Source organism: Dama dama, chromosome 31 (assembly GCF_033118175.1).
Source record: "Dama dama isolate Ldn47 chromosome 31, ASM3311817v1, whole genome shotgun sequence".
In the NCBI taxonomy this organism is placed as follows: domain Eukaryota; kingdom Metazoa; phylum Chordata; class Mammalia; order Artiodactyla; family Cervidae; genus Dama; species Dama dama.
The window spans coordinates 56,321,546-56,333,577 of record NC_083711.1 but is presented as its reverse complement, the minus strand read 5'-3'; the positions used below and the strand labels follow the sequence as shown (position 1 = coordinate 56,333,577).

At 40.4% G+C, this 12,032-nt stretch overlaps 1 protein-coding gene across 2 annotated transcripts in view; it reads right to left on the bottom strand.

The window, feature by feature from the left end:
• LOC133049901 (T-cell receptor-associated transmembrane adapter 1) overlaps window positions 1-12,032 on the bottom strand; it is a 43,197-nt gene that overhangs the window by 17,387 nt on the left and 13,778 nt on the right. Inside the window, exons 2-3 of one of the 2 annotated variants that reach the window (XM_061133939.1) lie at window positions 9,203-9,313; window positions 1,378-1,414 (exon numbers count right to left, since the gene is read on the bottom strand). In XM_061133939.1, the coding sequence (XP_060989922.1) occupies window positions 1,378-1,414; window positions 9,203-9,313 (148 nt within the window). Of the gene's footprint in view, window positions 1-1,377; window positions 1,415-9,202; window positions 9,314-12,032 lie in introns of those variants that run through there. The other variant, XM_061133940.1, reaches the window with a different exon arrangement.

Sequence of the window (12,032 nt, the reverse complement as noted above, 5' to 3'; positions counted from 1 at the left end):
TCAAATTCTGCCTAAATGGAGATTTATTACAGTTGATAACAGATTATTAAATCCTTGAGGGAAGGATCCGCATCTTTTCATCTTTGTATCTCCATTGTTTAACAAATGCTTATTTGTTAAATGAATATTTATTGACGGAATGAATGTTATAAAAGAACCAGCCTTTTTTCTGAATTTTCCCTGCAGCCAAAAGCTTGCTTGCTTTGAGCTGGGTATTTTACCAATTTTCCTTTCTGATTTCTTATCACCCTAATTAAAAAACCACCATTCCTGTCTTTGGTAGGATGATTGTATCACATTACTTTCTATAACAATGCATCTTAACTACTTTTCAAGTGAAGAGTGTAAAACCAATTGCCAGATTAAGTTCTGCATGGCTATGTAGGATTCTTTTTGTCACATTTTTTTTTTGTTGTAACTGAATCAGCAAATCATTCTTGATATGAACTAATGACTTAAATTATCTCATGTTGTAAAATATAATGTTAAAAATAATCATAAAATATAGGTTTTCTTTATTGTGTAGGTCTGCCTGTAGCCCAGATCTGAATCTTCCAGAGACATTTCCACATGGAGAATTTTTTAAAGGACGTTTTAGAGGACAATAAAAAGCTTACAGTGTTACCCTATACCAATGAGAAAGCTCTATGTTTTTGAAAGGCATTTTCAACCTTTCAGTTTACCATTTCAAAAAGGTCTTAAAGAATCCTCTAGAAAACTTTCTATATTTAGATTTTTTTTGTCCCAAAAGAGAAATTTCCAATTTAATGACACACTTGGGTCAGAATATACTGCCTAAGAAAATGAAACTTCTTTACTGTGACATCATAAACCTTCTCTTAAAAAAGTATTATACAAATTTATCTGCAACTTGCTTAATAAATATGTGATTAAGTGATGTTAAATCTATAACTGCATATTATTTAGAGTTATTTATTGTCAATACCCTTAAAACGGCACAGCACAAAATGTTCTTGTGTATGTGCACACATATCTTAAATTGTATTAGGTATCGCCAGATTTCCTTCCACCTCGAATTCTTAAGAACCACACAATTCTATATTTAATTGTACTACATTCTTACAGTCTGAACTGAATCATAACCTAGGGATATCTCCTTCCAAAATTAAGGAGGATTCTGTAGATACCAGATTGGTTTCATTTTCATCCAGCTCTCTTATTTACTCAGGGAAGAGTAAATAACTAGGGCAGATAATGTTATAACTGTTACTCTTCAGATGGAAGTAAAAGCGATTAAAACTCATCTTTTATTTTAACCAAGGGAAACATTCCTAAGTCCATCCTATAAAGCAATATAACACTAGTTACTTTCCATATTATTTGGGAATCATAACCCATGACTTGTTTTCTACATACCTGGGAAAGTAGTCGTCGGAGTATGCGCATATTTTTTCTGAAAGATATTCAAAATAGACAAGAGAAAATATGACATGCGTTAAACCTTTCAGAGCATGTTCTGAGAGGAGCTTAGTAACAATGTCAGTTCACATCTTTAATCAAGCCACTTAGCTATCCCTTAGGGGTAAAGGTATTCCCCGGTGTGGGCCAACCGCGTCCCCTCTTGGTAGTCTGGACGGCAGACATCGTGCGGCTTGGGAACCGTGTGCGCTCGAGTGAGCGGCCACTTCACGCGGGGGAGACGCCAGGCTGAGCCCGGGGACCCTGTGCCCGCCTGCTCTGTGGTCCCAGCCTGTGTGGGGCACAGCTGCGCTTCTCGGCCTCAGGTTCCACGAAACAGCTCTGCTGCTTACTGACAAAGTGCCCTCTTTGCCCTTACAGATTTGAATAGGCTTTTCTTCCTTATCAGAAAAAAAAGTCCCTAGAAGACACTTCTATTTATCTAATTTTGGAGTGCTCGTTAACTTTTCTTGGTGTGTGGCAATCACATAAAAATTATCTAATCATCAACAAAATTTCTTTGAACTGGATAGATATATATAGTGTGACATCTTTTATATTTTGATTGCATATTATTAACCTGGCATTAAATAAAAACCAAAATCTTGCAAAGGCTATCATATGAAAGTGAAGCCCAGTTTTATCTCTCTGACAGTGACTCAACTGTGTGTTGATATTAAACTAACAAACATTTCCAAATAATTGAACAAGTCACCAAACAACTACAGAAGTTATTTTTAGTTAGACTGATGTGTGACAAAGTTATTATCCAGACAAGTCATTACATGTTAGAGAAATATTATTCAATAATGTTTCAAATTATTAAAATCACCATGTTGGAGGGTAAAATAGACATGCCACCACATGTCCATATATTTGGAAGAATTCTGTTAAGGACCAAATGTGGGAACTTTTTGCAAATAACAAACATCAAGCAGCTATGGGACCAGAAGTGGTGAATGTAACCTGTTTGGGATCTGTCACAAATATGCTTCTTTAGCCCACAGCAAATGTCTTACCATGGACTGCATCTGAAAGATGTAGCTGTTTTCAACTACCTTCAGATTAGTCTTGTGAATATGAATGTAACACGGATGCTGGGAGAAGCCTAGAGAAGCCTACTGCTGCACGGTACCCACCAGTTAATGGAAGCCCAACAAATGAGAAAGCTTGAGAAAATGTAAATAAGTTCAATAAGCATAGAAATAAAAATTAGTTAATATAGACTAGAAAATTGTTAACTGGAAAATATAAAGTATGTATTGATTTCTTTTTATATGAAGTACATGTTTATACTCAGGACATTATTATTCAAATTTGTCTGAAACTAAAGTGCATACATAAGAATTTAGTCAAACTGTAGCTTTGATGTATCATGGAACAGATTCAGGGTTAGGAATCAGAACTGGATTTGGGTACCAGCTCTTCAGTGTATTTCATTGCAGATGAACAAGCAAATCATTGTAGAACTCATTCTTGGTGTATCAGTAGGGTTAATAATGCCTATATCATGGAGTAGATGTGGGAGATAAATGAAGTAATTTGTATAAAAACATTATAGAAAGTCGGTTATCAATATTATACATTCTAAGTCCACATCCTATAACAAGCCACATTTAATTGTGCTAACTTGAATTTGGGAAGTTTTCAGATTAAATCGATTAGCTAAAAAGTAGCTGATAGAATATAACTTAAATGCTATTTTGAAGACTTATAACTCTTGATTTGAGATGTAATCTTCTTTTGGGAAGAAGATTGTCATCAACTGAGTAGTAAATTCAAAGAAAAGATTAAAACTAAACAAAAACAGTGACAGTACTTAAACAGAGTGAGAAAAAGACAGAGGTGTGGAGTAAAAGTGTTTCTCCAAACTGACTAATACTTCTTAAAGATGATGTGGGTTTTCCAACTGGAGGTGCTTAGCGTATAAATGATGGTGCCTGGAAAATACACTGTTGTAATATGTAGAAGGATCGCTCTCTAGAAGGAAAATGCAGTTCAATGTATTAGCAGCAGAGAAAAGCAAAACGAAGATTTGGACCAAAAAGTTTTGTGTGAAAAAGGAAAGAGAAAGGGAACTAAAACAATGTGAAGAAGAAAATAAGTAATGGGTAAAGGACTTTGTACATCAGAACAAATCATACTGAAGAAGCACCCTGAAAGGAAACATTACAAGTTCAAGGTCACCATATCACACTACTCTTAAAATTTAAAGGTATAATCTGAAGCGAGACCATCAGTACTTATGTCCTTTTAGTCTTACAATGCTTATCATAAGAAGCGTAATAGAACATGATATCTTTAAATAGGGGTACTACAATAAAAGGTTTAGAGCTTACAGCAAAGGAAAAAGATCAGTAACTTCAGACTCCTGACAAGAGCTTGCCCTGTTATGAGTGCTTATAGGTTTAAATGACATGATTTAAAAGCTACTTAAACATTTCAGTTATATTTAATAAAAGACAGTTTTTATTTTATTATAAAGCATGTGTGTTTGCAAGACTCAGTTTGAGAAAAGCTGGGTGAGTTTTCATAATCCTCTCCTGTGATTCAGATATAAACGCTGTGGTCAGGTTCATGGTTGAAAGGGTGCGAGCTGACATTTGCTTTTGTTTTCCCCTTTGTTGTGTTCACCCTTCCGTGTGCAATACGGAACAATAAGAAACAAGAGTACGTGGCTTAAACTCCATAATACAAATTTCATGATACATCTTTAGTGTGAAATATGTGCCGTAATTTTCTAGCAAATAGGAGATACACTGATAGGACTTTGATGTATGAACAAACCGTACAGTTGTTTATCCTTCTCAAAACAGAGAAGAAAGGTTAAAGAATATTTTTTAGGCTTAAAGGAAGAAAAAGTGGATGCATTCCTATTAGAAAGAGAAATAAATGTGATCCTCCTAAAGAACATATTTGGACAAAGAATCACATAAAAATGAAAGATTTACTTGGGGGGAAGGGAGAACTCCATTTCAAAGCTTCTACGGAGCCCTGCCTGCTACAGAAAACATCAAGGAGAGGCTTATCTTGTCTATCTGATTGAATGTGTAGATACTGCATTGTTGCTGGAACAGAGATTTTCTTTTGCAAGCTATTTAATACAACCAGAAAAACTTATTCACTAACTGTTCACCAAGGTGGAGTCATATCTTGCAAGTTTCTTAGCCACAAAGAATAGCACAAAGATGTAGAAATGAAAGTTACATGAGGCCAGAGGTAGGAGCATTGTGTACAGAGACCAAGGGACAGCAAAGCTGGCTAAATAGGATAGAATCTCTGGTAGTCTGTCTGTCCAGGAGAAACAAGTCAGGGAGGGTCCTCAGGCTGACAGCCAAGGAATCAAACAGTTTGCAGGACTAATCCCAAATCCACCTGGAATCTCTGGATAAGAAAGAAAGATAGTGTTCTTTGCTGATGTGAAGTAGAAAGGATGGTGATCGTTAGTAATACCGCAGTAGCTGGGAATGGGCTACAGAGAGAAAAGGGGGAGATGGGATAAGAACATCCACAAACACTGTTCCAAGGTTAATCTTAGATTTGCACACCAGTAAAGTGCAAGACCCAGGGTAACATGCTCCTCCTAAAGAGCGAAGATCGAGTAAAGTCAAAACAAAAAAAGTCCTTTGTTTTTCCTGGATCCATGAGCTGAGGGGCGAGCGTATCCATGACTCAACCCAAGCCCGGTGGAAGAGGGTGGTACCATAACTTCTAGCAGATTGTGGGTCTCAGGGATTGTGGAGTGGGTGTGGGAGAAGGGTATCTAAGAATGGGGAGGTGCACATAATGGTGTGAGGCAACACCCATGTGTAAACTTGACCCTGTGCTGAAACTTGGGATGCCCCTTCTGAAAACCTCACCCTGCCTGGAGTAGTCAGACAGTTTGGACCTGGCTCAGACCTCGGGAGGGTGCAGAGTCCGTGGCTGGAAGCGGTGGGGCACTGCTGCGTTGAGGAGCCTGAGCATCAGGGGCCTGTGGCAGGATTGGGGTACTCCGGCATGGCCCCCCTCCCCTTCCCCAGGTGCCTGTTTCTCCCCATCCCCGGGGTCTCCCTTTCTCTCCATCCTTAGAAAGGGAGGTGCAGGGTCTGCAGCAGGGCGGCCCACTGGCCTCATACATCTGCAAGGCCTAAAATCACCATGAAGGAATTGGTGTGGATACAGAAGAGGGACACATTCCAGAAGTCTTTAGCTCTTTACTGCTCAAATAAATTAATTTGAGGCAGGTTGATATTTAGAAGCAATTCTAAGAAGCCTACACAAAATTCTCTGAAATGAACTTGTATGTGATTTGAACAAACTGTTACCACTAAAACTCAGGTTATTGTACAGACACGTTAAATAAGAGACAGGGCAGGAACTGGGATGAGAGCTGGAGAGTGTGGGGACGGTGGGAGGGGTGACGAAGCCAGAGAAACTAATGTTCACTGACAGAGTAATGGATAGAGGAGATGTGGTGTGCCCACACAAAGGAACATCACTCAGTCATAAAAAGGAATGAGATTAGGCCATGTGTGGAGATGTAGAGGGACCTATTCTGTCATACAGAATGAAGTAAGTCAGAAAGAGGAAAACATCATATTCACATGTAATGTGAAAACTACAAAAAAGGCCCTGGAGAACCTCTTTGAAGGGCAGGAATAGATATGCAGACGGACAGAATGGATTTGTGAGGCCAGGAGGGGAAGGGGGGAGGGTACGAAGTACCGGCAGAGTAGCATCGACATGTATGCACCACCCAGTGTAAAACAGAGAGCTGGGGGGAAGCTGCTTCTCGCAGCTCCGTTCCACCGGGTGAGGGAGCCCAGCTCAGCTCAGCTCCGCTGGGCAAGGGGTCCAGCTCCGCTCTGCTGGGCGAGGGGGCCCAGCTCTGCTCCGCTGGATGAGAGGGGGCCCAGCTCTGCTCCGCTCCGCCGGGCGAGGGGGCCCAGCTCGGCTCCCCTGGGTGAGGGGGCCCAGCTCTGCGCTCTGTGCTGAACTAGAGGGACGGGAGGTCCAAGACGGAGGGCGTATAAGTACCCAGATAAATGCTTCTCACTCAGCTGGTAAAGAATCTGCCTGCAAGGAGGCAACCCGCGCCGGTATTCTCGCCTGCGGAATCCCCACGGACAGAGGAGCCTGGCGGGCTACCATCCCTGGGGTCGCAAAGAGGCGGACACGACTGAGCGACTCGGCACAGCGCAGCACGTGGCCAATCCGCCTCACTGCGCAGCAGAAAGCAACAGGAGACTCTGGAAAGCGACTACACCCAGAGAAAACGCGGGGAACGTGGAGCCCTAGTGAAACAGCAAGCATCTGGGGAAGGAAGGCCCAGAGCCCGGGGCAGGGGCGTGGGCTGTGCCTTGCGCAGGACCCACCTACTAAGCCCCAGCACCGCGCTAAGGTGACTGCGTGCTTCTCACAGAACCCATGGTCTAGATAGTAGTCCCTACACTTTGGCGATAAAAAATCCAAAACTCAGAAGTTACATTACTCCAACAAGATCTCTCAGGTAAATAATAGCAGAGTTCTAATACAGGTCACCTTGATTTCAGAAGTCATGATTTTAAAAACAATTGAAGGAACCAAAATTGATTTTTTTAGAGTACATTAATGTAATTTACAATCCTCTGTTTCTTTTTAAGTGTTCCTCCCCTCTGCCAATTTTAGGCAAGAGCCATTTATAGCATGCCTGAGGTGGTAAGGGATTGTGCAATTATAAGGGGGGGAAAAAGTCTATCTTCTAAAAAACCTGCTTTTTTTTAAAAATTTTAAGTTTAGGCAACTGTCTTTTAACCGTGGCCAACTAATCATCATAAACAACTCCCGAAAAAAGTTTGTAGGGTGGGAAAATGGTGTGAATATGGATTAATAAATTCCAACACACAACCAAAAATGAGAACTGGAAAACCTATTCACATCGTGTTGTAACAGACTAGCGCAGCCAAATACTTTTGGGGCAGTGTCGGGGTCCTTTAATGGACCGGAACCTGGTGGTCCGGAGGCGATGATAAGAAAGTGAAAGAGAAAGAAGCTGATATTCCCTGGGTTACACAGAGAACCAATAAAGCCCCAGGACAGGGCTTGCACCGCTCACAGAGGCACAGGGCACCCTCTCAAAGAGGTCTTGAAAGCCCAGGGAAGGAGAGTGAGCTCCGCAGGTTTCCACACTCCAGAGAAGGAGGGACAGCGGGGAGAGAGAGAGACACGGGGACCCAAGTCTCTGGTGGAGCAAGGGTGTTTTAATGATCTTTCCGTGAGTATATAGAAATTTCTTTCTGTCAAATTTCTTTCGACAATGATGAAGATCAGAAAACCAAACGTACAGCAACTGTTATCAAGGGAACAAGGAATCAACAATGGTCATAAGGTCAGAAGACAATCCATATCTCAAGAAAGAGGGTCGTGACTGAGCAGTTTTGTCGCAATGAGAATGTTTACTGAAGGAAATCCATGCATGTGTCTCATCCTCTGACCTCAGTCCTGGGAGCAGCGTGCAGTTCCCCTCGTTCCTGTTACCAGGAACGGATAAGGAACAGAGGATTTATGAGACACAGAAAACACCACTCAGGGATCCTCCTGTCAAACTTTTCGCTGACAGCGCAGCAGTAATAGGTCAGTAAAATTAGACCAGTCCTGATCTTATCATGCTGATGAAAAGTGATTCTACACACTGATATTCACCACAGTTCCGTGCAGTCATAGGGCTGAAATAAGGGACTGCATAGGTTGAAAGTGGGCTTCCCAGGCAGCTCTAGGGGTAGAGAACCTGCCTGCCAATACAGGAGACTCCTTGGAAACTGACCACGGTTCCAAATTAGCTTCATGTACTTTTCCTCGAACACACATGTCTAACTCAATTTTGTTACTGCTGCTGCTAAGTCGCTTCACTCGTGTCCGACTCTGTGCGACCCCATAGACGGCAGCCCACCAGACTCCCCCATCCCTGGGATTCTCCAGGCAAGAACGCTGGAGTGGGTTGCCATTTCCTTCTCCAATGCACGAAAGTGAAAAGTGAAAGTGAAGTCGCTCAGTCATGTCCGACTCCCAGCAACCCCATGGACTGCAGCCTACCAGGCTGCTCCGTCCCTGGGATTTTCCAGGCAAGAGTACTGGAGTGGGTTGCCATCGCCTTCTCTGCAATTTTGTTAACTTTGCTTTATTTATTTTCATCTGTTTAAAGAAACTGTATTTACATTTTCTGTTTACTACTTAAATGTCCCACTTCCAAGAGTGTTCTGGTTCTAGAATATTAAGAGCACTGAGAAATAGTTGAACTTTCATTCCTACATCCACCCATCCTTGTATTCAACACACACACCTACACTGAGTGCCTACTCTGTGCAAATACTGTGCCCCTTACTGAGCATCACCTTAATCCAATCATGGCACAAGAGGGTGAAAGCCACATGGGTAAAACTTCTGCCCAGTTTATTGAAAAGAGACGCTGTCGGTGGCTGACCCTGGGAGTGTTTGATAACAAGCCTGTGGTTCAGCCTGTCGCTTTTCTATTCCCTTCTGATCTTCCAGGCAAGTCTGCTGCACTTTAGAGGTCCTGAATAATACTGAGAAGCTTGAGTAGACTTGAGTGGAACCTTAAAGAGCTAAAATTGGGACTCTGTTTACATTTCTAACATGAATACATGCTTAAGCAAACCCTCAGGGTGAAAAAACATATCAAATAGATTTTCTATAGATAAAAACATATTATGAATAACATTCCCTAAAGTTATCTTACTCCACAGGTTTTCCAGTGACTCCATCTCCAAAACAAATACCATATGACTATTTCTCAATGTCTTACCTTGTCGCTGCTTTTCCACATAGTGGAAAATGTTGAAGATGAGCGATATAGTCAGAGCTAAGCCCAAGAAGGCTAGAATTGCCCAGACAGAAAAGTGGCATTCAGGGCTTCCTGCAAACAAAAGCGAACAGATGCTTAGTAAGACTTGCTTACTCATTTTTTCGGAACTGGGTATTTCCAAAATCAAAACCACTGTGTTTATTCAGAATGAAGGACAAATCTGTCAAGAAATAAGCTGGCATTTGTTAGTTCTAAATCAAGAACTTCAAATTATGCAGAATCATAATTGGCTGCATTTATCCCCTTTTTTTAATCCTCTGTGTAGTCGTACATGCTTTCGTTACTGTGGAGGATCACTTATTACCTTCTATTAATCCCAGTACTACAGGACGCTGTGTGTTGGGATAAAAACAATAACACTGGAATCAGAGTTACCAGTTTTGTCACGACTAGCCATGAGGAGTTTTCTCATACTATTTGGAGCCCCAAGAAGAGATAATGGTGGGTCGATTACAGTCCTCCCTCCCCTCTGTGAAGGCCTTTCTTTGTTCCTGAGCTATCAAGGGCATTTTGTGAGATACTGACCATCAGCTGCCCTGGGTTATTTATGCCAATCTTGACTCACAGATGAGTGACTACTAAGATAATTAGCCTAATTACAAATATATTATAAAATATAAATGGGATATATTTACATACATGTATAAAATTCAACTAATTATCTTAGTAGTCCTATACCCATGTGAATGCTAACCCCAGAAAAATAGCATGTGATTCTATAATGCTACATATTTGTGTATTCACTAAGTATCAATTAGACATTTCTTTGTGCCAGGAACTATGCCCTATGTTATGGAATCAAAGATAGAGAAAACAGAATCTTTGTCCTCAAGGAACTCTGTTTAGTTGGGGACATGATTGTGTAAACACATAATTAGGAATGCAGTGTGAAAAAACAATTGCAATAGAGATTATGTTCCTTCATAGTCCCCACTCTCTTTCTCTCTGTGACTCCCTGGAACATTTTAAGCCCTTTCAGAGAAATCCAAATACCACGATGTTAAACACAATAAACAGTAGAGGCAAAAGCTTAATAGGAGGAAAATGAGTTCTACGCCCTTAACCTACCTTTAAACATCAAATAAAGACTCCCAAGCACAAATGTCCTTTGTGTTGCTCTATTTCACTTGTTTTTTGTATCTCAGATTTGACATTTGAATTGTTTAATTTCCTTCAAATTATTGACCTTGCAATGGTAGTTGAACTGCTTCTGTGTATTTGAGTTGCTTTATTTATTTATCAGAATCATTTATTTTTAAATGAGCATAGTTAGGCATGCTGCTGCTGCTGCTGCTAAGTCGCTTCAGTCGTGTCCGACTCTGCAACCCCATAGACGTCAGCCCACCAGGCTCCTCCATCCAAGGGATGCTCCAGGCAAGAATACTGGAGTGGGCTGCCATTTCCTTCTCCAATGGTTAGGCATAGAGGTAATTAAATATATAAAATATACATTTCTGATATAGATGTACATATACATATAATTTGCATGTCACTTATTCATCCATACATTGCTTTTGTTGAACTAGCCTGCGGGTATTTTAGCACACCAGAAACTCTGTCTACTAGTGTCTGTTATCCCTTTAATTTTGTATTATGTAATTAGATGCTCAAAATATTACAAGTCTCACAAAAGAGGACCATTTCTGTCTTCTGTTCTGCTGTGCCAGACATATAGTACATATAGGATTTATAAAATCTTTTCAAGAATTGATAAATGGGAAAAGTTAACTGATAACGGTAGTGAAATGTGTGGTTTCATTTTTCTTTGTGGGAATTTTTATATTTCATAAAGTATCAGAAAACTGAGACGACAAAGTCTTCTGCACTAGTTTAATAGACTTAGTCTTCTGCAAATTAATTTGGTTAAAAACACTGAGATTTGGAGGGGCCTAATTTATTCATCATGTGCATAATCCCACAAATATTTATAGAATTCTATAACAGTAAATTATCTTAAGTATATTAGAAATTCTAGTTATTTCATGATACTGCATATATTTTTAGAAGCACTTGATTTTTATGTCTAATGGTTTTAAAAAAGGCACTTATTGAGTACAAATTTTTAAAAGTCTGACTATCAAAATATAGAATAATATTCAAGGCCCTCTATTTAAACATAATGGAGAAGGAAATGGCAACCCACTCCAATATTCTTGCCTGGGAAATCTCATCAACAGGGAAGCCTGGCAGGCTACAGACCAGGAGATCACAAAGAGTTGGACACGACTAAGCAAATGAACAGCTTTAAAACATAAATAGTGAGCTTCCAAGGTGGCATTAGTTATTAAGAACCTGCCTGCCAATGAAGGAGATAAGAGATGTGGGTTCCATCCCTGGTCAGGGAGATTCCCCTTGAGTAGTAAATGGCAACCCATTCCAGTATTCTTGCCTGGAAAATTCCATGGATAGACGAGCCTGGTGGGCTACTGTCCATGGGGTTGCAAAGAGTCAGACATGACTGAGCATACTTACGTGCAAGACACTAATATCATACTTAGTAGCCTTTTAAAAAAATCCTACCAGTGTGTTTGGCAGATTTTTACCATGTTAGTCTGTTACTTTTAGTGGTTACAGAGAATTTCAGTAGTGTTGCAGTAATGTAAATTACATACCCAATTCTCTAAGACAGACATTCTGATTTTTTAAAAACATTTTTCTTTTATAAACAATAATGCAAGAAACTCTATTGGATGGACATTTTCCACATATGCGGGCTTATCTGCAGAAAGGTTCCTGGCAGTAGAATTGCTGGGTTAAAGCAAATTTTTAA